The sequence below is a fragment of the Eriocheir sinensis genome, chromosome 6 (assembly GCF_024679095.1).
Source record: "Eriocheir sinensis breed Jianghai 21 chromosome 6, ASM2467909v1, whole genome shotgun sequence".
Lineage (NCBI taxonomy): Eukaryota > Metazoa > Arthropoda > Malacostraca > Decapoda > Varunidae > Eriocheir > Eriocheir sinensis.
Window position 1 is genome coordinate 4,648,124 of NC_066514.1, and position 27,986 is coordinate 4,676,109.

The 27,986-nt window shown below is 46.0% G+C and overlaps 2 protein-coding genes across 65 annotated transcripts in view; one reads left to right on the plus strand and one right to left on the minus strand.

Annotated features, from left to right (window-relative positions):
• LOC126989091 (uncharacterized) overlaps window positions 1–27,986 on the minus strand; it is a 149,870-nt gene that overhangs the window by 41,988 nt on the left and 79,896 nt on the right. For 25 of the 49 annotated variants that reach the window (XR_007742990.1, XR_007742996.1, XM_050847837.1 and 22 more), the window contains one exon: window positions 3,295–3,378. The exons of 7 other annotated variants lie outside the window; for them this stretch is intronic. Coding sequence is in view for 36 of the 42 variants with exons in the window: in XM_050847837.1 (XP_050703794.1) it covers window positions 3,295–3,378 (84 nt within the window). In the remaining 6 variants the exon portion in view is untranslated. Of the gene's footprint in view, window positions 1–5; window positions 191–2,505; window positions 2,772–3,294; window positions 3,379–10,157; window positions 11,321–22,861; window positions 23,008–27,986 lie in introns of those variants that run through there. 17 more of the 49 variants (XM_050847820.1, XM_050847732.1, XM_050847674.1 and 14 more) reach the window with 9 other exon arrangements.
• LOC126989024 (uncharacterized) overlaps window positions 1–27,986 on the plus strand; it is a 114,846-nt gene that overhangs the window by 18,214 nt on the left and 68,646 nt on the right. For 2 of the 16 annotated variants that reach the window (XM_050847558.1, XM_050847554.1), the window contains exon 3: window positions 21,856–22,527. The exons of 2 other annotated variants lie outside the window; for them this stretch is intronic. In XM_050847558.1, the coding sequence (XP_050703515.1) occupies window positions 21,856–22,527 (672 nt within the window). Of the gene's footprint in view, window positions 1–21,855; window positions 22,823–27,986 lie in introns of those variants that run through there. 12 more of the 16 variants (XM_050847566.1, XM_050847574.1, XR_007742843.1 and 9 more) reach the window with 11 other exon arrangements.

A 27,986-nucleotide genomic window follows, 5' to 3' on the forward strand; every position in this document is an offset into this window, starting at 1 on the left:
TCAACCTTTCCCTTCCTTTATGGCTGGAGAAGGCAGCAGCATGGTGGTGGTGGTCCTTCTGATCAGGCCTTGGTCCTCACACCAGTGACAGTCTGCTCCGCTGCTCCTGGCCACTCAGGCTGCAGCCAGCCTTGAGGGTGAGGGGGCAGCAAGTCTTCCTCAACGCTACACTCATGGCCAGTAGTCCTTCCTGGTGTGTGGGAGATGTGTTAGGTCACATGTTCCATCAAGGTACAGGCAAGCCCCCTTAACAAACAATTATATCGCTGAGAAGCTGTTCACTAAGCAAAGTTTTGTTGTGCCAACTCATTATAACGTAGGTTAATTGGAGTGTGCTTACAGAACCCCAACTTTTCCCCTTTCACTCATACTGACCACTTATTTGCACAGTAAGAAGGCGTAGCTACTTGTGCACTTCCTGACTCCTCAGCGACACACCTGCACACCACGGTACTGGACTGAACACTGGTGGCTGGGTTGACGTGCATGATCACTGTGTGTGCGAATCACCTCATATGTGACCGTCATCACCTGTAGTACTGCAGGACACTGGCCTTTACCGACACCCTCCACCACTCACTGTTAGGTGTTAATGTACTCAAATTTAAGTGGGATTCATTAACCTGTACAGCCTGTATTTTTTGGGGGGGTTTATATCATGTGAAAAATTTGGCCCGTCGCTGGTACTGGGTTAAGCACGGGAAAAACACAAACGTACCTCACGCACCAAGGGCAGAATGCTAACTAAAATGTCACGGCCGTACAGCACCTTATGTCTAACAGATTTCCTTCCACGACACAAATTAACCCCCCATGCCAGGATTGCAGAGAACAATAGTAATCTAGGGTTAAATATCTCTTTACCACGAGTTCTACTGACTAGATTCCGTCCGGTACTTGCCAGATTAAACATTAGTCTTCGTGGAAACTATTGGAAAAATGGTTCTAGCTATACGTGCGGCAGGAGAGTAGAAAAAATGCAAGAATGGTGTAAGCTTAGTTGCGAGTATTTAGCTTGTAATAACTGGATGGTAGAGTGTTTCTCACCAATGCACCTGAAAAATGTTACCATAAACACTTGGGATCAATGTCTTGTAGAATATAGGACAGTGCATCATGATTTATCACGTGAGAGATTTTTGAGTGTGTGAGTCCTCATCGCTTCAACAGGCTCTGACCAAGTTCTAGTTAACCCGTTGACTGCAAACTTCCTACAAGCAGACATCACCAAGCTACAGGAATGGAGCAAAAAGTGGCTGCTACAATTAAATGAAGCAAAATGTAAAAGTCATGCACCTTGGGAGGGGATATTCAGCATATCAAAACACATGGGAGACACTCCACCGTCAACCACAGAGGCAGAAAAAGACCTGGGAATATGTGTTAACAGGCTACCAGTGACCGCCAAATCCGTGCCAATCGCAGCAGACAACTTAAAGTAGCTAGTGATCACTGGCAATTTTGGGGGTAGGGAACCACAACAATTGGAGTGTTTCTTTAATTTTCCAGAGGCTATTAGTTGCCGCACAGCATTCAACAACACATACAAAGTTTCGTTTAGTCGGCGCAACATCTGTGGTCATATGCCAGAGAGAGACAGAAGGGGAAGGAATTATAGGAGAAGGGAACAGATCCCAGGAGATGGGACACAACCCCCGATTAATACCTGGTACCCATTCACTGCTGGGTGGACAGGGGCGTAGGGTATCGGAAAAGCCACCCAAATTTTTCCACTCCGCCCGGGAATTGAACCTGGGCTCTCTCGGTTGTGAGCCGAGTGTGCTAACCACTGCACCACGAAGCCCCCCGAAAGATGGAGGCCCCTGAGGAAGCCCTTTATCCTGCAGTGGACTAGTATTGGCTGATGATGACGATGATGATGTGAGGTGCAAGGTAAAGGGAGGAGTGCTTTTCAGGCTCATAAGAACATAAGAACATAAGAACGCAGGAGTCTACAAGAGGCCGGTAGGCCTGTACGAGGCAGCTCCTTTGACCCTAAGCTCCTGTGTATCTAACCCCACCTAATATCGCTGTCCATGAATTTAGTAGGAAACAAGAGAGTGAAGGCTGCATAAATAGAATCTTAACAAAAAGGAGATGAAATTTTTTTGGCTAATCCTCCACTTTTTTTTCAAGATACTACTTTTTTATAGTTTTTGATGTTTTAACCCGGTAGCTGCGGGAACCATGTTTCTTAAAGGTCCCTCTAAGCGAGAAAAATGAGAAAAAATCATCACTCATGCAAACCATTTCATAATAGTATGTATCAGAGTATTTGTGATCTGTTTATGCATCATCTATTTTTGGGGTCATTATCATGGCACAAATTTGGTCCGTCGCTGCTACCGGGTTAAATTACATAATCTAATATTTGTTTATCTCCAGTGACTAGTTTTGTTTTTACCCCATAACAAAGTTTTTTTATGATTTCTTAGGGAAACAGACAGCACACACTGAAAACAAATCAAAATCTTTTAAAAACAAATCAAAATCTATCAGGAAAAGTTGGAAAGTTTTGTTTAGTCGGTGCAACATCTGTGGTCATATGCCGGAGAGAGACAGAAGGAGAAGGAATTATAGGAGAAGGGAACAGACCCCAGGAGACGGGACACAACCCCCGATTAATACCTGGTACCCATTCACTGCTGGGTGGACAGGGGCGTAGGGTATCGGAACAGCCGCCCAAATTTTTCCACTCCGCCCGGGAATCAAACCCGGGCTCTCTCGTTTGTGAGCCGAGTGTGCTTACCACTGCACCACGAAGCCCCCGTCTATCAGGAAAAAAGGGCTTCATCCACTTACATGATGCAATGCAGAAACATATAAATAAATGTAGTAGACAAGGCATATGTGGAGTGAGCCAGCTCAGCCCACGCACTTAAAGGCTAGTTAACCTCTTAACTGCGACTTCCTACAAGAAGACATCACGAAGCTACAGGAATGGATCAAAAAGTGGCTGCTATAATTCAATGAAGAAAAATGTAAAGTCATGCACCTTGGGAGGGGATATCCAGCATACCAATACCACATGGGAAACACTCCACTATCCACCACAGAGGCAGAGAAGGACATAGGAGTATATGTGGAGTGAGCCAGCTCGGCCCACGCACTTAAAGGCTAGTTAACCTCTGTGGAAACACTCCATTATCCATCACAGAGGCAGAGAAAGACATGAGAATATATGTTACCAGTGAAGGCCAAATTCGTTCCAATCGCAGCAGACAGGTTAAGAAATCTGTGGATAGTCAGCCATTGCTGCACAACAGAGTATATAAGAACTACTTCTCAACTCACCCAGTGATGAGACGGGAGCGCCAGGCGGCTTGAACACGAGAGAGGCAATGTTGGACCTTCCACCCATCCCACACGCCGGCTATCCTGAAACAAATTCAAATCTTTCAACACTGGAGACAACACTACAGTGAAACCAAACTGTCAAGTCTGTCTGGGCGTAGGCTCCCGCGGGTCCTTTCCTCCCCTCTGCTCTGCCACAGAGTCCCAACACCTATCTCTTCCTCTCATATGTAGGTAAAGGTAACATATGAGAGGAAGAGATAAATGTTGGGACTGTAAGAGCAGAAAGAGAAATGGACCCTAGCCCAAACGGACTCAACAATTTGGTTTCACAATAGGAAGTAATGAAGTCTTATAATCTTCACAAACACTAAGCACAATATGAAGGCATAAACATCAAGGAACAGGATAATATATCTTAGAAATCTGAAATGATAATCATATATGAGAAAATCAAGGATCATTTTCTTGCCCTGACACGTGTAATGCGTACTTTTCATTGTAATAAAGATATATACATATCTATGTACCTAATAACAGATGTCTTTTTATTAACCTGGTAACAGCGGGGATCATGTTTCTTAATGGTCCCTCTAAGCAAGAAAAATGAGAAAAAATCATCACTCACACAAACCATTCCATAATATATATCAAAGCATTTGTGATCAGATCATGTATCATCAATTTTTGGGGAGTTTATTTCATGGCACAAATTTGGCCCGTCACTGCTACATGGTAAAGCCACAAATTTGGCCCGTCGCTGCTACATGGTAAAGCCACAAATTTGGCCCCTCGCTGCTACATGGTAAAGCCACAAATTTGGCCCGTCACTGCTACACGGTAAAGCCACAAATTTGGCCCGTCGCTGCTACATGGTAAAGCCACAAATTTGGCCCGTCGCTGCTACATGATAAAGCCACAAATATGGCCCGTCGCTGCTACATGGAAAAGCCACAAATTTGGCCCATCACTGCTACCGGGTTAACATTGCATCAGGAAACATTGGTTTGACTCCGGAGTATAGTAAAATGTAGTAAAATATGTGTACTGTGTTTTATAACCCGTACGGAATTGTAACCAATATGAATATACCTCATTGATATTACACAAATATTAAGATACAAGGATAAACTTTAACGGTGCTATGAGAATGAGCCTGTAAGGTGCTGTTAAAAACTAATAGTATATAAAAAATAAGTACATATATATAAAAATGAATAATATATCACATCTCCATCTCTCTTTCAGCGAGTAGCTAGTATTCCTAAATGCAAAATAATAGTTTAGTATTCCTAAATGCATAATAGCCTACTAGTTTCCTAAATGCAAAATAATAGCTTAGTGTTCCTAAATGCAAAATAATAGTTTAGTATTCCTAAATGCATAATAGCCTACTAGTTTCCTAAATGCAAAATAATAGCTTAGTATTCCTAAATGCATAATAGCCTACTAGTTTCCTAAATGCAAAATAATAGCTTAGTATTCCTAAATGCAAAACAATAGTTTAGTATTCCTAAATGCATAATAGCCTACTAGTTTTCTAAATGCAAAATAATAGCTTAGTATTCCTAAATGCAAAATAATAGCCTAGTCTCCTAAATGCATACTAGCCTACTAGTTTCCTAAATGCAAAATAATAGCTTAGTATTCCTAAATGCAAAATAATAGCTTAGTATTCCTAAATGCATAATAGCCTACTAATTTCCTAAATGCAAAATAATAGCTTAGTATTCCTAAATGCAAAACAATAGTTTAGTATTCCTAAATGCATAATAGCCTACTAGTTTTCTAAATGCAGAATAATAGCTTAGTATTCCTAAATGCAAAATAATAGTTTAGTATTCCTAAATCCATAATAGCCTACTAGTTTCCTAAATGCAGAATAATAGCTTAGTATTCCTAAATGCAAAATAATAGTTTAGAATTTGTATTTGTCTTGACTACTTCATTGGCTTATTAGCAAGTTATCACAGATTGTAAAACTCTTCCCACTTATAATTTATTACAGAAGTTGTAGATACGGTAAAACATGCAGAAAACCTTACACCATATGAATAAAATCCAATATTCCTCAAAACAACTCACCTCATTCCAAGATCACGACCCCCGGGTTAAGAACCGCTGAATTAGAAGCAAGAAACAATAAAGCAATATCAGCGACAGCAAGGGAGTGTAGCGCGGGGTACTACTTACTTGAAGCACTGGGTGTTCGCTACTAACCGACTATGCACGAGTGTTGCCGCCTATCCAGCGAGCTGTTGCGGCAAAGCCCTCCGACACAAGTCAAGGATACGGAGTCTATGTCAAAACCTATAACTATGACACATTTTTTTCCTATTAAGCTCAAAGAAAGGATCCAGGATAGCAATGCACGTGAACCAGACCTTTAGAGAAAACCACCAGTTATCAAAACTTAATGGAGGAACAAAATTATTTACTGCATTGAAAAGTACTGATGAACAGTAATTATGTATATTTGAGGTGGTCACATCTCATTTTCTTATGTGCTTAGCTCATTATTATTTTTTTGAAATTTTTTCACCTAATGAAAATGCCCAAAAATAAATACATAATAAGTAAATAGAAAACTAATGAATTAAACCCCTTGGCTGCGGATTTCTGACAAGAAGACATCACCAAGCTACAGGAATGGATCAAAAAGTGGCTGCTACAATTCAATGAAGAAAAATGTAAAGTCCTGCACCTTGGGAGGGGATATCCAGCACACCGCCAACACATGGGAAACACTCCACTATCCACCACAGAGGCAGAGAAAGACCTTGGACTATAATGTTACCAGGCTACCAGTGAAGGCGAAATCCGTGCCAATCGCAGCAGACGGGTTAAAGTTAGCACCAAATTAAGCTTAAGAGTACCCACATGCTGTCCTGAAGACCACCCATCAACCCAGACTCTAGAAGAAACCATCCAAGTGAATCAAGAACGAGCTCCGGGGGGGGGCAGCATGTGCCAACAAAACCTGGCGGCACTATAAAACACTTGCCTGCGCCATGACGGGAGGGGCCCGACTACCATCCAGCAGGCCCCTCAAGAAAGGCTGATATGGGCCAGCATGGAAAACAAAAAAAAAAGCATGTTAGGAACCAAAGGTACTCTACAGTATTCTCAAAACACAGCCTGACAACAATCACTGGTCCAGCACTGTTGGACCCGGCAGCTTAATAGGGGATATGTTGCTGGTTTACAGGTTTACCTTATCCTGCCCATAACCCGGTAGCAGTGACGGGCCAAATTTGTGGCTTTACCGTGTAGCAGCGACGGGCCAAATTTGTGGCTTTACCGTGTAGCAGCGACGGGAAAAATTTGTAGCTTTACCGTGTAGCAGCGACGGGCCAAATTTGTGGCTTTACCGTGAAGCAGTGACAGGCCAAATTTGTGGCTTTACTGTGTAGCAGCGACGGGCCAAATTTGTGGCTTTACCGTGAAGCAGTGATGGGCTAAATTTGTGGCTTTACCGTGTAGCAGCGATGGGCCAAATTTGTGCCCTGATATAAACCCCCCAAAATAGATGATACATAATCTGATCACAAATGCTTTGATATATATTATGAAATGGTTTGTGTGAGTGATGATTTTTTCTCAGTTTTCTCGCTTGGAGGGACCATTAAGAAACATCATCCTCGCTGCTACTAGAATAAGGAGGGCGGACCGATGTCTCGTCGGGGGACCGATCAGTCTGCAGTAGATGCGGGCTAGCTGGTCCCCCCCTTTAAATGGGGCGGGCCAACACGGGTCAGCGCATGCGCAGTAGAGGGGGGAACAGGGGGGAACGTTCAGTCCGCCACACTGGGTTAACATATCATATAACATATATCCTTAACATATCCTATAACCCTTAACATATCCTATACACTAAGTAGCAGGCTTTTTTATTGTTTCCTTTTTTTTTTGTGCCCTTGTGCTGTCTCCTTTGCTGTAAAAAAAAAAAAAAAAAAAAAAAAACATAAATCATCAAATAGGAAAGGAGAGAAAGAGAGAAGAATGAAAAATAAAGGAAGAAAGAGGGAAGGAAATAAAGAAAGAAAGCAAAACAAAGAGAAAGAAAACCAACCACTTCTACTACTATAACCGTTACTACTACTACAGACATGGCAAATTTAACTGGTAACTAGATAGCGCCGCATTATTGATCCCAGTTTTTCGGCCATAACTCAAAAAATGCTGCACACAGAGGGCTAAATTTTGGATACTACATAGTTCATATATATGTCTACCTACTGTCAAAACTTGAGGAAAATTGAACCAGTGCTTTTTGAGATATGGGAGTAAAAAAAAAAAATTGTGCCAAGTTCGTGCCCATTCACTGAGTCAAGATTGGGCTATTTGGGCAAGATAACACGGCATGGCAGAGCACAGGCTTGGTGGTGTCTCCCAACTTATCAAAATACTTGCATATTAATAATTTTTGGCTTCCTTATTATTGTTCCCTGTTTTTTTGCCATAACTCAAAAAATACTGCACACAGACAGCTAAATTTTGGATACTATATAGTTCACATGTATGTCTACCTACTGTCAAAACTTGAGGAAGATTGAACTAGTACTTTTTGAGATATGGGAGTACCAATTTTTTTGCACTACTGAGTTCGTGCGCCGAGTTCGTTACTATTCACTAAGTCAAGATAGGGCTATTTGGGCAAGATAACACGGCATGGCAGAGCACAGGCTTGGTGGTGTCTCCCAGATTAACAAAATAATTGCATATTAATAATTTTTCGCTTACTTATTATTGATCCTCATTTTTCAGCCATAACTAAAAAAATGCTGCACACAGACGGCTAAATTTTGGATACTACATAGTTCATATGTATGTCTACCTACTGTCAAAACTTGAAGAAGATTGAACCAGTACTTTTTGAGATATGGGAGTCCAAATTTTTTTGCGCCGAGTTCGTTACTAGTATTCACTAAGTCAAGATAGGGCTATTTGGGTTTAAGATAACACGGCAAGGCAGAGCACAGGCTTGGTGGTGTCTCCCAACTTATCAAAATACTTGCATATTAATAATTTTGGTTAAGATTTGTTTTAGGTCCGTGCCAGTATCTCATTACCTACCTTATGAAACATCAGTATCTCTTCATATATCTTTTCTACAAATCTTCAACAGTCATGGAAACGCTTTGAAAATCCAATTCAAGGACTTTTTTTTTACTCTTGAAAATAGGGGATAATGTTTACGAAAGCGCGTCGCCTCCTCTGGTGCCGGCCACAGCAACGCTGCTGCCGGTGTTGCGAGAAACACCTCGCTGAAATAAGTCACATATACACGTGGGTTAGAAGGGGGGGTCGAGGGGGGCTCAGCCCCCCGTTAGTAGGTCATAAAGTTTGGTTGGAGTAGTTTAAATATGCTACCCGACCCTAAGCCCTCTGCGAGCTATTTTACGACTGCGGAGGCTGCACCATCGCCGCGGTCAGCACCAGAGGAGGCGACGCGCTTTCGTAAACATTATCCCCTATTTTCAAGAGTAAAAAAAAAGTCCTTGAATTGGATTTTCAAAGCGTTTTCATGACTGTTGAAGGTTTGTAGAAAAGATATATGAAGAGATACTGATGTTTCATAAAGTAGATTACGAGATACTGGCACGGACCTAATACGAATCTTTACCATAATTTTTCGCTTACTTATTATTGATCCCCGTTTTTTGGCCATAACTCAAAAAATGCTGCACACAGAGAGCTAAATTTTGGATACTATATAGTTCATATGTATGTCTACCTACTGTCAAAACCTGAGGAAGATTGAACCAGTCCTTTTTGAAATATGGGTGTCCAAACAAATTTGCGCCGAGTTCATGCCTATTCATAAACCACCCAATATAAATGATACATAATCTGATCACAAATGCTTTGATCTATATTTTGAAATGGTTTGTGTGAGGGGTGATTTTTTCTTATTTTTCTTGTTTGGGGGGACCATTAAGAAACATGATCCCCGCTGCTACCGGGTTAAACTAACATGCACACAGGGGAATAAGTAGCACCCACCCACATGGGGTAACACAAACTCCACCATTCCACACCTTAATTAAGCCCTAACCAAACTAGTGAGTGTTATCCATTGTTACCCCTGAGAAAAGGAAAGTTTGGTTTAGTCGGCGCAACATCTGTGGTCATATGCCGGAGAGACAGAAGGGGAAAGAATTATAGGAGCTCCCAGGAATTATAGGAGCTCCCAGGAATTATAGGAGCTCCCAGGAATTATAGGAGCTCCCAGGAATTATAGGAGATCCCAGGAATTAGTCAGATCCCAGGAGACGGGACACAACCCCCGATCAATACCTGGTACCCATTCACTGCTGGGTGGACAGGGGCGTAGGGTATCAGAAAGGCCGCCCAAATTTGTCCACTCCGCCCGGGAATCGAACCCGGGCTCTCTCGGTTGTGAGCTGAGTGTGCTAACCACTGCACCACGAAGCCAGGCTCTCTCGGTTGTGAGCTGAGTGTGCTAACCACTGCACCACGAAGCCAGGCTCTCTCGGTTGTGAGCTGAGTGTGCTAACCACTGCACCACGAAGCCAGGCTCTCTCGGTTGTGAGCTGAGTGTGCTAACCACTGCACCACGAAGCCGGGCTCTCTCGGTTGTGAGCTGAGTGTGCTAACCACTGCACCACGAAGCCAGGCTCTCTCGGTTGTGAGCTGAGTGTGCTAACCACTGCACCACGAAGCCAGGCTCTCTCGGTTGTGAGCTGAGTGTGCTAACCACTGCACCACGAAGCCCCCTTACCTATGAGGAAGACACACACAGCACCCTTTTGGCCTCACCTTCCTTCCTCTCCCCACACAAGTAATCCCACAGCGCCTCTTCAAAAAGTGTTCACGGCTGCATGTGTTAATAACTCTACCTCTTTGGCTCTCCCGTCACGTCCCAGGCAGCCGGGGAACACCCTCTCCTTGGCTTGATTAATTGATCGTGTGTTTCCAAAGAACAGAGAAGAGAAAATCAAATCTCGGGGCCTGATCTTGGTCTTGATCTTGATGTCACAGGAGGCTCGAGGTTTCTCCCAGCCAGGCGTCACACATCTGGCACACTTTGCTGCGGGACTCAGACCATCTAGAGTTGCCCTCCTCTAGTGTAAAGAAAGTATCCACGTCTAAGTTATCGCAATCTGAAAACATTTTATACAGCTCTATCATACCGTTTACCGTTGATGAGCTTTCAGGCCCCGGTCCGCCAGCGCTCCACAGGGCCGCTAACATTATAACAGTAATATTAGCACCTCAACTTGTCCTCAATCCTCATATTTGTTAAGTCGTAGGATTTAGTGAACAAGTGAGTCTTCAGCGCTTTCTTCAACACTGCCAGACTGTCACTGTTCTTAACGTCCCCGGGTGACTCATTATAGAGCCGCGGGGCACTCTTCTCAAATGCTCTCAAACCCAGTTCCAGGTTGACCCTGGGCTCATAGAGTCTATACTGTTCTGTACTGTGTTGAAATGCCACAATTTTCTCTTTACTACACTCCCACACGGCCTCTGCGTGTAACGAAACACACGAGAAATTAATCCAGACAAGGAAAGCTTTTGCCGGCGCCGGGGATCGAACCCGCGACCAGCGTAACGGGAAAGCCACTCCTTTACCAGTCGGCCAAAGAGGTACCCACTGGCTAAGTGGGTTAGGATTTATTCATGTTAGGCCCTGCCTCCACAACCTTATTCCGATAGTATTCCCTTTTCCGTTTTATCACAAGCCGATTTTCTTGCTTTCTCGCCTCCTGTATGCTCTTCTTGCCTCATCTGTTTTTTGCCTACGCCACAGTCTTTCTTTTTTCTTCTTCTCTCTTTTTGCCCTCAGTATTTCCGCATTAAACCAAGGTGCATGATCTCTCTCCACTATCTCCTTTTCAATCAGAGGACAGAGGCTGTTATACTCATCTTTAGCTAAACCATTACATAGCTTAACCAGGCAGGTAGCACAATTTACACGTAACACCGAGCCATGTTCACAGATTTCACGACAGTTAATAGTAATTTCCTGTATTACAGGGTTAATCAATATTTCTGGTTAAAAATTCTTTCGCAATCTGAACGTGATCTTTTTTCTCTGCACTGCTTCCCTCACGTATGAAATTTCAAAGGTTACCAATTTATGCACCGGGGATATACAACATATTTCATCAACACACACCCCTTGCACTAGATCACCGTCTATATCGCTGAAAACCAAGTCTAGCACATGACCCCCTAAAGAAGTCATCTCATTCACTTTATTAATCAGGTTGAGACTGTCCATCATCTCAATGAAGGCCATGGCAGAAGAATTTTCAGGATCATCAATCCATAGATTAAAGTCACCACAGATGAACACATTTGCACTCACCATATCCACAGACTCCAAAAATGTGCGAAAATCATCAATAAAGACCTCTGCTCTTGTATCCGGAGGTCGATACACCACAATAAAGGTGCATTTCCTTCTATCAATTTCACAGATGACTTGCACTAATTCAAAGGTATCCCACCTTTCTGATGCTTTTCTCCGAATCTTCTTAAAAGAATTCGAAAGAAAGATCCCAACACCACCACCCCTTCTTGTCTCCCTCGGAACATGTAGAAAGGTACGAGTTACTGCATGGCGTCATCTCACGAATCTTGGCGACGTCGTAGTCATTTAGCCATGTTTCAGTTACCGCTAAAATGTCAAGATACTTTTCTTTGATGAGATCACGGATATCTAGAGTTTTGTTTCCCACAGACTGAACATTTAGCAGACCACATTAATTTTAATCTTTGTATCTGAGGAATTAGTAGCCATGATGTGTTATGTTACGAATTCTCTCAATTTCAGTCTGAAAAACTACACAACACTGGTTATTCGCCGAGTGATTAACTTCAGACTTCTTGTACCTCACACAATTTATACATTTGCTCGAAGTTCCGGGGAAGTCTTTCGCTTTATGCTCTCCTGCACATTTATAACATGCTGGGTTCTCACCATTGGCCTTGGCAGTGCATTTGGACTCAATATGACCAAATCTCTGACAATGATAACATATTATTGCATGGTATCTGTCTCTCACAGTATACACCACCCATTCAAGTTTTGTTCTATCATGGTGCTTGTAGATTAGCTCTCTAACCATTGGATCACATTTCAGGATATAATGTGCTGTGCCACCAGCAGCAGGCTTACTAAAAATTTTCTCAATTTTCTCCTCAACTTGTGGAATCGAGTGTAGGAACTCATTTCTTTTAAGCAGTGTCTCAATTATCTTATCCCCAGTCTCCTCCTTGTGCACATTACAAATCATGATCTTTGGCCTCAGTTTTCCCACACTTTTAGTACTGACTTTCTCCACAGATTGCAATTTTTGGGCTGCCTCATTCCTCATCATCAAAGTTCATTATAATATTACCTCCAATAGTGAATCTTGAATCAGTAATCTGAATGCCATGTAATGCTTCAGAAACTTCACTTTTCAACTCTGTAGCCTTTTTATCTTGTTCCGAGGCCTTGACAACAAGTAAATTCTTCTTAACTTTCCTCTTACGTTTGGTGACCTCAGCCCAAGTTGCATCTGCTGACTCCACATGTTCAGCCCGTTGCAAAACGTCCGCCACATCCTGCGCCACCTCCCCCAGCTCCTCCTTCACGCTGACCGCTTGTGACTCAACTTCTTGTTTCACTTCTGATATTTCCTTAGATAATTCCAGCTTGAATTCTTCCATTTTTCCCACAATTTTGGTAGCTAGAGATGCTTTATGAAGACATGGGTCGCAAATCCAATTTACTTTAGATATATTTTCCGACTTAATTCCAGACAGATGAGCACACTTCACATGACACCACTTAGGGCACAGACAGCACCCTATCCACTTATTGCCTGTGGGATCCGCACAAACGTAACAGAGCTCCACCGAGTTCTTGGTTCGGCCAGCCATGTCGATTCAGCGTTTTCGCGAGCAAGGCGCAGAACCTCCGACCCGCGCGGCGACTCACTACTCACTCATATCCCCCCTTAGACATCTCTCAAATGAAAACATATTTAGCCTCTTGTTCACTTTTTTTTTCCTATGTACTCACCCTACAAATTAGATCCCTGTCCTAAGCAATGTAAAGTAAATGAATATATATTTTTTGCTTAAATTTGTTTAATATTGTTTATAGAGCTTTTTATCATGGGGGAATAATGAAAGCACCGCCCTGATTTTCTTTCTCTATTCTTTTATGCACATCCTTAGGCCCCCCAGTGATCAGAGGCCCTGCACAACGATTATAGTGAGCACCTAGGAAGGGCTGGCCTTGATTAACCCGGTAGCAGCGACGGGCCAAATTTGTGGCTTTACCGTGTAGCAGCGACGGGCCAAATTTGTGGCTTTACCGTGTAGCAGCGACGGGCCAAATTTGTGGCTTTACCGTGTAGCAGCGACGGGCCAAATTTGTGGCTTTACCGTGTAGCAGCGACGGGCCAATTTTGTGGCTTTACCGTGTAGCAGCGACGAGCCAAATTTGTGGCTTTACCGTGAAGCAGCGACGGGCCAAATTTGTGGCCTTACCGTGTAGCAGCGACGGGCCAAATTTGTGCCATGATATAAACCCCCAAAATAGATGATAGATAAACTGATCACAAATGCTTTGATATATAGTGTTGTGCTGGAAGCTTCCCCCGGCGACCATAGGCCTCTAGAAGGCTCCCGGAGAAACGAGCAAAGGGGCGGGGAGGAAGGCGAGCCGTCCGCGCCCCACGGGGCGCGGCCAGGCGCCAGGCGGGAAGTGTTGCCAACTCGCATATATTTTTGCTACATGTTCTTGTATGATCTGAAATATACTGTAATATTCTAGACTGTACTGTTCTGGATATATATAGGAGAAGAGGGCGAGAGAGAGGCAGTCCCAGTCATAGTAAGCTAGTGGTAAGTGAAGAGTCAGAGTGAAGTGTACTACTAAAGAAGAATATTAAACTACAGAAACTGTGCAAAGTGTTTACATATCTCCCTCCCACGGAGTCTCCTGACGGCGACACGGAACCCAAGTAACACGTCCGGCATAACACTGGTGTCAGGAGTGTAGGCATTTGTTTTTCGCCATGGAGACTCGTTCCCAAGCTGCCCAGAGGGACGACATGTTGACTGAACTTTTGGAAGCCTTGAGACTACAGGGGGAGAAACAAGAAGGAACACTCCAAGAACTCAAAGAACAGCTAGAAGATCGCTTCACAGGATTACAGCTACAGCTTAAAGCAGTACAAGATGGAAGTGAGTCAGTGCGAAGAGAAATGACTGATGTAACCACGAACTTGGGACAACGCCTGATAGAAGTGCAAGGAAAGGTGAACCGTACTGAACAGGCAGTTTGTGACGTAAGTGACAGAGTGAAGGCCCTTGAAGACTGCTTGGCTGGAAACGGACAGCCAGTGCCTGCAGGGGCTAGTTGTACCCAAGATGCTTCTCCTACGCAAGTCCGGGGTAGTTTGAGCCCTGTTTCGCCTAAGTTTATTCCCGCAAGAAGTTCCGCCAGCCCCATGGGTCTGCTGGGTTCGCCTGTTAGAAAGAAGCCTCAGGAGTTTGATGGCAAGGTCTCCTGGGAGGCTTACCGCGCTCAGTTTGAGCTGTTGGCAGCTCGGAACGGATGGGATGACCAAGAGTGCGCGGTACAGCTGGCCACTAGCCTGAAAGGGGCGGCGCTGGAGGTCCTTGCTCAGCTCGACAATGCGACAAAGGGCAGCTACAGCGGGCTGGCACAGGCTCTGGAGCAACGATATGGGACCAAGCACCAGAACGAGCTCTTCAGGGTTAGGTTCAGAACCCGCAACAGGAGGCGCGGCGAGTCTCTTCAGGAACTCGCTCAGGACCTTGAGAGCATGGCGCACAAGGCATACCCAGGTGCCACCCTGACCTGCTGACGGTTTTGCTGCGTGATCAATTCATCGATGCCCTGGACAGCCCTCAGCTGAAGATACAAGTGAACCAAGCTAAGCCAACATCAATGCAGGAAGCTCTGGCACGTGCCATGGAGTTTGAGTCCTTTGTTAGGTCTAGCTTGTCAAGCTTCAGGGACGACTCGACTTCTGGCTTTAGGGCACGAAAGGGCGCTGTCAGCGACACAAACAGGTTCCAAGGAAAGTGCTGGTACTGCGAGAAGGTTGGGCACAAGGAGAACGAATGCTATAAGAGGAAGAAGGAATATGAAGGTGCCGCTAAGAAGAAGCCCAGGGAAGGACCCAAGTGCTGGACCTGTGGAGAAAAGGGGCACTGGAAGAATGAGTGTCGGAAAAATGTGCCCCCAACGAGGGACCACCACTCGGGAAACTAAGAAGGACTGGTTCACGGGGGCAACGACCAGTCTGTCCTGTACATGCCCCGAAGATATCAGTGTGCAGGAGAACCACCATGACAAGCTGCCAAGTGGAGGGCAAGGTTGACGGAGTGTTGTGGCCTGTGGTCGTCGACACAGGCTCGGAACGCACATTGGTGCGGCCTGACGTGGTGAGTCATCGTCGGCTTCCTAAGACGCCGCATCGACTGTGCGGAGTCACAGGACACTACGCAGAGCTCAGAGGCCCAGTGGACGTGAAGTTTGAGCTCGGAGGAAAGGAAGAGTTCCTCTCTGTGTACGTGGCCGACATGGATGACCCCTGCATCCTAGGTATGGATTATCTTGTCTCCCACAGGTGCGAGCTGGACTTCCGCGCTAAGCAGCTGACTGTAAGAGGAAGGAGGGTGCCACTGACGACTGTGAACAAGGAAGACCTGCCAGTGACGGTCAAGCGCACCACCATTATTCCTCCGAGGTCGGAGATGCTGTTACCCTGTCAAATTACGGGTGCCCCCCCGGCTAGCCTGTGTGTGGTAGAGAGTGGAAGTCGATGCCCGGTAGAAAACAGGGTGATTGTAGGCAGTACTTTGGTAGACCCTGCTGCAGCGGAAGTGCCTGTCGTCGTGGCCAATGTCTCCTTCAGCCCAAAGAAAATAAAACAAGGGACCATGGTGGGGTTGTGCCAAGAGATCGACCAGAAACCAAGAACCTGTGTCTGCAGGAGAACCCTGACGAAGCCCCAGGAGGAGCTGCCCGACTACCTGTGCGACCTGTTTGACAGGAGCTCCAAGTGTCTAGAGGAACCCCAAGTGGAACAGCTCAGGGAGCTTCTCGTGAGAAATGCAGATGTGTTTTCCACAGGAGACCTGGACTTGGGGTGTACGGACCTGGTAGAGCACCACATCGACACAGGTAGCCACCGCCCAGTGAAGCAAGCTCCTCGAAGGATGGCACCAGCCCGTCGCAAGGAGATGGATGAGGTAATGGATGATCTCCGGCAACACGGGTTAATCAGGCGGTCCAGCAGCCCGTGGGCGTCTGCTGTAGTGCTCGTCAGGAAACAGGACGGTTCCCTCAGGTGCTGCGTGGACTACCGAGCCCTCAACGATCTCACCATCAAGGATTCATACCCACTCCCACGGATCGACGACACGCTCGACGCCTTGGTGGGCTCCAAGTGGTTTTCAACACTGGATATGAAGTCTGGGTATCACCAAGTCAAAATGGCGGAACAGGACAAAGAAAACAGCCTTCTCCTACGGTCAAGGCCTGTGGCAGTTTAAGGTCATGCCCTTTGGCCTGTGCAACGCGCCGGCCACGTTTGAGCGGCTGATGGAGAGGGTGCTGGAGGGACTTCACTGGAAGACGGCACTCATCTACCTCGACGACGTGATTGTCTTTGGCCAGACCTTCGAGCAGGAGATGGAAAGGCTATCAGAGGTTTTCGCCCGGTTTAGAGCTGCACACCTTAAGCTCAGCCCGAAGAAATGCTGTCTGTTCCAAAAGGAGGTCCAATACTTGGGACACATCGTGAGCGAGGCTGGAGTACGCACTGATCCTGAGAAGGTGGCTGCGGTAAGGGACTGGCCGACACCCACCAACGTGAAGGAGCTGCGGAGCTTCCTCGGGTTGTGCTCATACTACCGCAGGTTTGTGAAAGGCTTCGCTACGATTGCTGCACCACTGCACCTCCTGACGAAGAAGGGGCGCAAGTTTGAGTGGACAGCGGAAACTCAGGTTGCCTTTGAGAAGCTCAAGGAGGCCCTCATCAGCTCGCCCGTACTCACCTACCCAAACCCTCTAAGCGTTTTATACTGGATTGTGATGCCAGTGATGAGGGGATTGGTGGAGTGCTGTCCCAGGCATGTGCCGACATGGAACAGGTTGTGGCCTACTTCAGCAAGAAGCTCACCCCAGCCGAGAAAAACTATTGCGTGACCCGGAAAGAACTCCTGGCAGTAGTCAAGAGCCTTGACTTTTTCCATGCTTACCTGTACGGTGCAACTTTCACCATCCGCACGGATCACGCTGCATTGCGGTGGCTGAAGTCACTGAAAAACCCTGAGGGCCAGCTTGCTCGCTGGATAGGTAAACTAGAGCAGCATCACTACACTATTGTGCACCGATCTGGACTAACACACGGTAACGCGGACAGCTTGAGCCGGCGCCCATGCCTACCGGAGTGTCAACATTGCCTCCAGAGGGAAAGCGTCCAGAATATGTGCCGCCGCACTACAGTGGAACAGACAGCGGAGGTGCCATGGGAAGACTTGGGAAAACTGCAGCGGGAGGACCGAGATCTGAGACCAATTATGGAGTGGCTGAGTCAGTCGTCAACGCGACCTGGGTGGGAAGTAATCTCGAGAAAGCCCTACCACCAAGAATTACTGGACTCAGTGGGACACTCTTCGGATAGACGACGGGGTGTTGCAGCGACGCTGGGTCTCTCATGATGGTCTTGACCACTACTGGTCCACGGTGTTACCTGTGAAGTCCCGGGAAGGCGTCTTGAAAGAAATGCACGACAACATCACCAGCGGACACCTAGGGGTAAAGAAGACACTGAGTCGCCTGCGCCAAAGGTTCTACTGGGTTGGCATGAGGAAGGACGTGGAAGAATGGTGTCACGCGTGTGAGGTGTGCTGTGCAAAGAAGGGCCCCAAGAAGCGTCACCGGGCCCCACTGCAACTATACCAGGTTGGAGCCCCCATGGAACGGGTGGCAGTGGATATAGCAGGACCCTTGCCTCTGACGACGAACGGAAATAGGTACATCTGTGTCACAATGGATTACTTCACCAAGTGGCCGGAAGCCTACGCCATCCCTGACCAGGAAGCCACTACCATCGCCAAGGTTTTGGTGGAGGAGTTCTTCTGTCGCTTCGGTGTGCCTAACGAGCTCCATTCCGACCAGGGAAGGAATTTTGAGTCAACAGTCCTTGCTGAGTGCTGCAAGCTTCTGGGTATCAAGAAGACCCACAGTCAGATGGAATGGTGGAGAGGTTTAATTGGACGTTGGGCCAGGAGTTGGCCAAGCAGTGCAACAATGATCAGTCTTCATGGGATCAGAAGCTGCCTGCGCTTCTCATGGCCTACAGGTCTGCCGCCCACGAGACTACGGGGTATTCACCGGCAAAGCTGATGTTTGGACGTGAGCTGCGATTGCCGGTGGACCTACTGACAGGAAGGCCTCCTGGGGAAAGCCTTCCAAGGGACGCCTCCAGTTTTGCCCGTCAACTAGAGGAACGGCTGGAAGAGGTGCACCATCAAGTCCGTGGTGCCTTGAAGTTCTCCGGGGAGGCCATGAAGCGCGGTTACAATATGAGGGCAAGCCACGTTGACTTCAAGGAAGGAGACCGAGTCTGGCTTTACAACCCGCAGAGGAAGAAAGGACAGTCTCCGAAGTTACAGAGCCCCTGGGAAGGCCCTTACACTGTGCTAGAACGCCTCTCCGACGTGACTTACCGAATCCGGAGAACGGAAAGACCAAGCCGAAAGTTGTCCACGTCAACCGCCTATGGGTACCACGGTCCGGGAAACTACACCTGGAACCACTACCGACACCCACCCGCCGACGAAAACGCAAGGGACGTCCAGGACCGAGAGGAGGTCGACGACGACGTAGGCCTCCTGGCCCTTTCAGCCGAGGGAGATAACCTCCCGGCTTCGGCAGATGTTCCAGGGACACCCCAAGAAGCGGACGACGACGAGGCGCACCAAGAGACAGACGCGCAAGAGGCAACGAACAGAAGACAGAGACAACGCAGGCGTCCACAGCAATACGACGATTATTATGTTTTTGATTAATTCTCTTATGTTTGTATATAGTTAAGTGTGTGATCGGGACGATCACAATTAAGAGGGGGGGATAGTGTTGTGCTGGAAGCTTCCCCCGGCGACCATAGGCCTCTAGAAGGCTCCCGGAGAAACGAGCAAAGGGGCGGAGAGCAAGGCAGGCCGTCCGCGCCCTGAGGGCGCGGCCAGGCGCCAGGCGGGAAGTTTTGCCAACTCGCATATATTTTTGCTACATGTTCTTGTATGATCTGAAATATACTGTAATATTCTAGACTGTACTGTTCTGGATATATATAGGAGAAGAGGGCGAGAGAGAGGCAGTCCCAGTCATAGTAAGCTAGTGGTAAGTGAAGAGTCAGAGTGAAGTGTACTACTAAAGAAGAATATTAAACTACAGAAACTGTGCAAAGTGTTTACATATCTCCCTCCCACGGAGTCTCCTGACGGCGACACGGAACCCAAGTAACACGTCCGGCATAACAATATTATGAAATCATTTGTGTGAGGGGTGATTTTTTCTCATTTTTCTCACTTAGAGGGACAATTAACCCCTTTACTACGGATTTCCTGCAGTCAGAACTCACTAAGCTACAGGAATGGAACAAAAAGTGTCTGCTACAATTCAGTGAAGAGAAATGTAAAGTCCTGCACCTTGGAAGGGTATCCAGCACACCAATACCACATGGGAAACACTCCACTATCCACCACAGAGGCAGAGAAAGACATGGAGTAGTTACCAGGCTACATGCAGTGAAAGCCAAATCCGTGCCAATCGCAGTGGACCGGTTAAGAAACATGATCCCCGCTGCTACCACCGGGTTAAACTAATAGACAGGTGCAGGAGAGTGACAGGTGTGAGTGGGAAGATGACTTGGCAAATGATACCACACAGTGTACTGAAGCATAACTACTTTTATTTCCTAAATCAGCAATATATGAATTTAGCTTGTTTATAGTGTACAGTTTCATATTCATAAACCTTGTATTATAAAAGGTTTGGTTAGATTATGAGGTAAGTGAGGTTAGGTAATTTGAGTTAATATCTGTTGAACTCTTACTTACCTAACCTAATCTAACCTTACCTTATCTAGCCTAATCTAACCTAGTCTTACCTAACCTAATCTAACCTTTGTTGCTTTTCAAGGGAGTTGGGTATTTATCTGTGGAAATACTAATATTTTTTGTACATGAAGCTGTGACTGTAACAATGCAATGCTTCCCAGCAGCTGTGTATTTCTGCCACTTCATAGAGAAATAACTACAACTTTGTCAACATAATAAAATTCCGTACAGGTGAAAAATGTAAGCATCCAGAAGAAATGATGCAAACCTCTACTAAATATTTACTGAAGGCTTAACTTAGGGAAATAAACCCTGGAACAAAGGGGCAGAAACCTTAAAACTCTCTCATCTTCTTAACCCCTTGACTGCGGATTTCCTTGTCAGACCTCACCAAGCTACAGGAATGGAACAAAAGGTGGCTGCTACAATTCAATGAAGAAAAATGTAAAGTCCTGCAGCTTGGGAGGGGATATCCAGCACACCAATACCACATGGGAAACACTCCACTATCCACCACAGAGGCAGAGAAGGACATGGGAGTATATGTTATCACGTTACCAGTAAAAGCGAAATCCGTGCCAATCGCAGCGGACGGGTTAAGAGGGAGAGAAAGTGAAGGAGTTACAAATGCATAGTTCCTTGACACATGAAACTCATACACTAGGAGGCAAAAAAAGGATCCATCCATCACATCTCATTAACATAACTCAAGTCCTGATATTTCAACATATTTGTCATTTGTCACAGACCACTTTGCCTACAGGCACTACATAGACAGGTATATTTACCGACATACAAGGGGTGCAAGTTACCCCATTGATCACATCTACTGACATACAAGGGGTGTAGGTTATCTCATTTATCACATTTACTGACATACAAGGGGTGTAGGTTACCTCATTGATCACATTGACTGAAATACAAGGGGGACAGGCTATCTCATTAACACATGGAACAGCTTGCGGGAAGAGGTGGTGGAGGCGTACAGTGCCCAAAAAATGATGGAAAGGCAAAGGAATGTAGATATGGAGACGGGACTATTACAGCTTAGGCCGGGCCCGGTAGACTACCAACAGGTCAATACAAATAGGTAAATATACACACACACACACACACACACACACACACACAACCTGCCTTGATTCCCCATCTGGGCTATATTTTCTGTCCTTCATGCTAGTCAATGCTGCCCTGCACCGCCTACTCCCACATACAGCAGCACAACACAACACCTCAGAGGTGAATCTTCACATGTCTGCTAATCTCACCTCTGGTCATGAAACGCTTTCCACAAGCATCACATTTGAACCCTTTGTGACCAGTGTGTCTTATGCTATGAGTCTTCAGGTATGACTTTAAACAGAATCTTTTCCCACAAACTTCACATTCATGATTTCTTTCACCAGTGTGTGTAAGGATGTGTGTGTTGAGGGTACTCTTCCGATTAAATCTTTTCCCACAAACTTCACATTCATGATTTCTTTCACCAGTGTGTGTAAGGATGTGTCTGTTGAGGTGACTCTTCCGATTAAATCTTTTCCCACAAACTTCACATTCATGATTTCTTTCACCAGTGTGTGTAAGGATGTGTCTGTTGAGGTTACTCTTCCGATTAAATCTTTTCCCACAAACTTCACATTCATGATTTCTTTCAGCAGTGTGTGTAAGGATGTGTCTGTTGAGGTCACACTTCTGATTAAATCTTTTCCCACAAACTTCACATTCATGATTTCTTTCACCAGTGTGTGTAAGGATGTGTCTGTTGAGGTCACTCTTCTGATTAAATCTTTTCCCACAAACTTCACATTCATGATTTTTTTCACCAGTGTGTGTAAGGATGTGTGTGTTGAGGTGACCCTTATGAATAAATCTTTTCCCACAAACTTCACATTCATGATTTCTTTCACCAGTGTGTGTAAGGATGTGTGTGTTGAGGTGACCCTTCCGATTAAATCTTTTCCCACAAACTTCACATTCATGATTTCTTTCACCAGTGTGTGTAAGGATGTGTGTGTTGAGGTTACCCTTCCGATTAAATCTTTTCCCACAAACTTCACATTCATGATTTCTTTCACCAGTGTGTGTAAGGATGTGTGTGTTGAGGTTACCCTTCCGATTAAATCTTTTCCCACAAACTTCACATTCATGATTTTTTTCAGCAGTGTGTGTAAGAACGTGTGTCTTGAGTTTACCCTTCTTGCTGAAACTTTCCCCACAAACTGCACAATCATGATTTCTTTCAGCAGAATGAGTGAGTGTCTTAGTCAAAGTCACCCTTCCCAGGGAGGCTTTTCTCACACTCCTGGCTCTCATGGTTTCCTGAACCAGTGTGTGCAAGGCTGTGTCTGATGAACTTCCTCTCCCCTATCAAATTGTCCTACAGTCCTGACACTCAACCTTTCCCTTCCTTTATGGCTGGAGAAGGCAGCAGCACGGTGGTGGTGGTCCTTCTGATCAGGCCTTGGTCCTCACACCAGTGACAGTCTGCTCCGCTGCTCCTGGCCACTCAGGCTGCAGGCCAGCCTTGAGGGAGAGAGGGCAGCAAGTCTTCCTCAACGCTACACTCATGGCCAGTAGTCCTTCCTGGTGTGTGGGAGATGTGTTAGGTCACATGTTCCATCAAGGTACAGGCAAGCCCCCTTAACAAACAATTATATCGCTGAGAAGCTGTTCACTAAGCAAAGTTTTGTTGTGCCAACTCATTATAACGTAGGTTAATTGGAGTGTGCTTACAGAACCCCAACTTTTCCCCTTTCACTCATACTGACCACTTATTTGCACAGTAAGAAGCCGTAGCTACTTGTGCACTTCCTGACTCCTCAGCGACACACCTGCACACCACGGTACTGGACTGAACACTGGTGGCTGGGTTGACGTGCATGATCACTGTGTGTGCGAATCACCTCATATGTGACCGTCATCACCTGTAGTACTGCAGGACACTGCACTCAGGAATTAACCCGGTAGCTGCGGGGATCATGTTTCTTAACCCGTAAAATCCGATACGCCACCCGGGTGGAATTGGTACACAAGTCCGATACGCCACCCGGGTGACAGGATCTTTAGCAGTGCACCACAAATGCGCTTTAATTGGTAACGCTGTCAAAATGCTTACACTGGTACTCCTACCCTCCCACTACGCCTCTGGTGGGAAAAATTTCAATTACACCCACCACGCTCACTTTGCCAAGGTCGCTTGTGGAGTACAGTCATGATTCCCAGATGCGCACCATATTTGCTGTTTTTTTGATCATTTTCTTAGTGAAAATGGTTCCTCCAGCGAAAAGAAAGCTAGTATATTCTAGTGACAGTGAGGATGAAAGGCGATCTCATCCTCTGGGGCCTCGTAGGGCAATGAGAGGGCGAGGAAGTGGGTTGAGCCCAGTTATAGTGACTCCTACCACCACCACCCAGCCTACACTATTATCCACCTCTGCATTGACATTTATGGCCTCTACTGGTGCCCCAGCAGCTTCAAGGGGTGCCAAGACCACCCATGGATCCTCTGTAGGTCGAGCAGGCAGGTCGACCACACGGGAGAGAGAGGAGGACAGCGCGTGCATTATCTACTCACTCACAGCCTAGCACACTGCCTATCACCACAACTGTCTCTCTCCAAACTATTTCCTCTACTACTACTACTACTACTGCTACTACCAGTACTACTACTACTACTCAGCCTTGTACTAGTGGCACTTCTATAGGGACGTTTTATGGTAGAAAAGGTGGTATTAGAGTCCAAGGGAAGGTGAAGTCTGTCCCAGTACAGAACACCCTGTCCACCCAGTGCCCGACCACTAATCCCACGCCACCCTGCCAGTCCAACGTAGGTTCTACCACCAGCCTCACTCCCTCCAAATTTGTCGCCATACTCGCCACACAAGACGATTTTTCTGACAGCGACGAAGATTTGGAGGCTAAGCGACAGGGTTGGGTGATTGACAGCGATAGTGGGGAGGTTGGGGAATCAAGTGACGATGCTGACGGCATCTCTGTCTATTTCACGAGTGACCAGGAGGAGGAGGAGAAGGAAGACGCGGAAGAACATCAACAGCAAGACATGTAGCCTGAACCCAGCCATACTTTGGTTCAGGAATTTCAATGGACACCGGGGGACAATTTCATACCACAACTGCGTGACTTTGACCCTAGTAACTCGGGTCTGCGTTCTGCCTGGCCCTGCGACAATGAAGCGACTGAGAAGGACTTCTTCAGGGCCTTTTTCGACGACGACATCTTGGGGGTCATCGTCAACGAAACAAACAAGTACTATGCCTGGGTGAAACACAAGACGGAGGTCATTAGCCCCCGCAGTCGCTTTACCTCCTGGGTTGATACTACTCCTGAGGAGCTACTTGTGTTCATGGCCCTAGCTCTGGTGATGCCCCTAATCAAGAAGCATGCCCTTCGAGATTACTGGAAGCGTGATTCAATGATATCAACACCCCTATTCCCCAAGTTCATGTCTAGGGACCGCTACCTAATGTTGATGTCATTCCTTCATTTCGCAAACAACGACCAGCCCAACAAGGAAGATCGCCTGTGGAAGATTCGACCCATTATGTCCATGATCCTCAAGAACTACAGGAAATACTTTTACCCTTTTAGGAAAGTAGTGATTGATGAAAGCCTGAAGCTGTTCAAAGGAAGGGTAGCTTTCAAGCAGTATATTCCATCAAAGCGCCACCGTTTCGGAGTAAAGCTATTCGTACTCTGTGATTGCGAGACAGGCTTCATTCTAGACTTCATTGTGTACTCTGGCACCGACACCGACATTCCGAAGTTACGTCCTGGCGATCCTCTGGGCTTATCAGGACAGATAGTAAAGAAAATGATGGAACCCTACACCGGCAGTGGGCATGTACTCTTTACCGATAACTGGTATACCAGCCCATACCTTTGTGAGTACCTGCATGAACAGAAGACAGGCATGTGTGGCACAGCCAAGGCCAAGAGAAAGTACATGCCCAAGTTTCATAGGGATGACCAAGTTCTCCTTCCACACCCCAGCAGTAGTGAGACTCCTGATACTGAAGACGATAGCAAAATCACGGCCCACATCAAACGTCGACAGAAGAGGGCAAAGAAACCTAGAACCATAACCCGCCGTCAGACTGAGAAGATCCTGGCCATAAAATGGACTGACAGGAGGGATGTTCACTTACTTTCCACCATCCACGAAGGAAAAATCAAAGAAACTGACAAAAAACACTATAGAACCGGCAAGCCCATCAAGAAGCCCGACGTCGTCATCGATTACATCGAAAACATGCGTCTCATTGATAAATCAGACTGCATGTTGCGTGGCGTCGAGTGTGTCAGAAAGTCGACGAAATGGTACCTGAAACTTTTTTTTCACCTAGTTGACCTGACAATGCTGAATGCTTACAACGCCTGGTTGGTGGCCCGCTACGACCCCACGAAGCCTAAGATCAAGTTCAGGGATTTTGTGTATAACGTGTCATATCAGCTCCTTGAGGAACATGGCACTGTCACATCACTGACACGGGGTCGTCATGACGATGAGACCAGACAGGCTTCAAGGGCAGCCTACATCTCCAGACATCACTTGGCACTGACACCAAAGAAGCCTGTACAGTGTGTTGTCTGTAAACTGAAAAACAAGAGAACCCGAGTGACGAGTTTGTGCCCTGAGTGTGACGTGGGGCTGTGCCTCGGGGACTGCTTTTTGCGGTGGCACACACAGAAAAACCCAAAGAGAAAACGAAAAACTCACCAAAAACAGTGTCTGTGTAAATATGTACAGAATAGTTATAGTGTAAGGAAAATAGTTATGTTACTGTGAGTACTATGACTGTAAAATAAGTTATGTACGTATCATAAGCTAAGGTATACAATAGTGGATACTTTTTTTTTTTATATAAAATGATATATTCTGTTCGGTATTTGTAAATACAGGAAACATTATTTATGCAAAAAAGGCAAATATGTAACTGTGCAATGTAAACTACATGTGCATAGACTGTGTTATACGATTTCATGCACTTCATTTTGTGTGGTAAAATTCATCACATACTGAAAATTCTTATCATGTACAAATACACACAACATATACAGACAGTCTAACAGCAGAACATCGTCTCTGAGAAGCGGGAGTTGCATTATTGCGTTCCGCTGGAGGCCCCAGCTTCCCCCACCCTCCCTCCTTCGCCCGGGACGGAGCGGAGGTTGCCAAATCACGCCGCACTCCAACTTCAAGGCTCTGTTGCGGCGAAACTAAATTGAGTATTGCCAAAATATTTTACCAGTATATGCGCATAATAAGTATATTGATGATAAAAATGTTTCCATTCAATTTTGTAACACTCGATTTTTTCGTGATTTAGCCGGATCACGGGGGGGTGCCCATATACCTCTGATCGGATCGTACGAGTTAAAGGCCCCTCTAAGCGAGAAAAAGGAGAAAAAAATCATTACTCACGCAAGCCATTTCATAATAGATATCAACGGATTTGTAATCAGTTTATGCATCATCTATTTTTGGGGGGGTTTATATCATGTGAAAAATTTGGCCCATCGCTGGTACACAGTAAAGCCACAAATTTGGCCCGTCGCTGGTACACGGTAAAGCCACAAATTTGGCCCGTCGCTGGTACATGGTAAAGCCAAAAATTTGGCCCGTCGCTGGTACACGGTAAAGCCACAAATTTGGGCTGTCGCTGGTACACGGTAAAGCCACAAATTTGGCCGTCGCTGGTACATGGTAAAGACAAAAATTTGGCCCGTCTCTGGTACATTGTAAAGCCACAAATTTGGGCTGTCGCTGGTACACGGTAAAGCCACAAATTTGGCCCGTCGCTGGTACATGGTAAAGCCAAAAATTTGGCCCGTCGCTGGTACACGGTAAAGCCACAAATTTGGGCTGTCGCTGGTACACGGTAAAGCCACAAATTTGGCCCGTCGCTGGTACATGGTAAAGCCAAAAATTTGGCCCGTCGCTGGTACACGGTAAAGCCACAAATTTGGCCTGTCGCTGGTACAGTAAAGCCACAAATTTGGCCGTCACTGCTACGGTAAAGCCACAAAGTGGGGCTGTCGCTGGTACACGGTAAAGCCACAAATTTGGCCCGTCGCTGGTACATGGTAAAGCCAAAAATTTGGCCCGTCGCTGGTACACGGTAAAGCCACAAATTTGGGCTGTCGCTGGTACACGGTAAAGCCACAAATTTGGCCCGTCACTGCTACTGGGTTAAGCACAGGAAAAACACAAACGTACCTCACGCACCAAGGGCAGAATGGTAACTGAAATGTCACGGCCGTACAGCACCGTATGTCTAACAGATTTCCTTCCACGACACAAATTATCCCCCCATGCCGGGATTCCGGACAACAATAGTATTTTAGGGTTAAATATCTTTTACCACGAGTTCTACCAACTAGATTCTGTTCGGTACTTGCCAGATTAAACATTAGTCTTCGTGGAAACTATTGGAAAAATGGTTCTAGCTATACGTGCGGCAGGAGAGTAGAAAAAATGCGAGAATGGTGTAAGCTTAGTTGCGAGTATTTAGCTTGTAATAACTGGATGGTAGAGTGTTTCT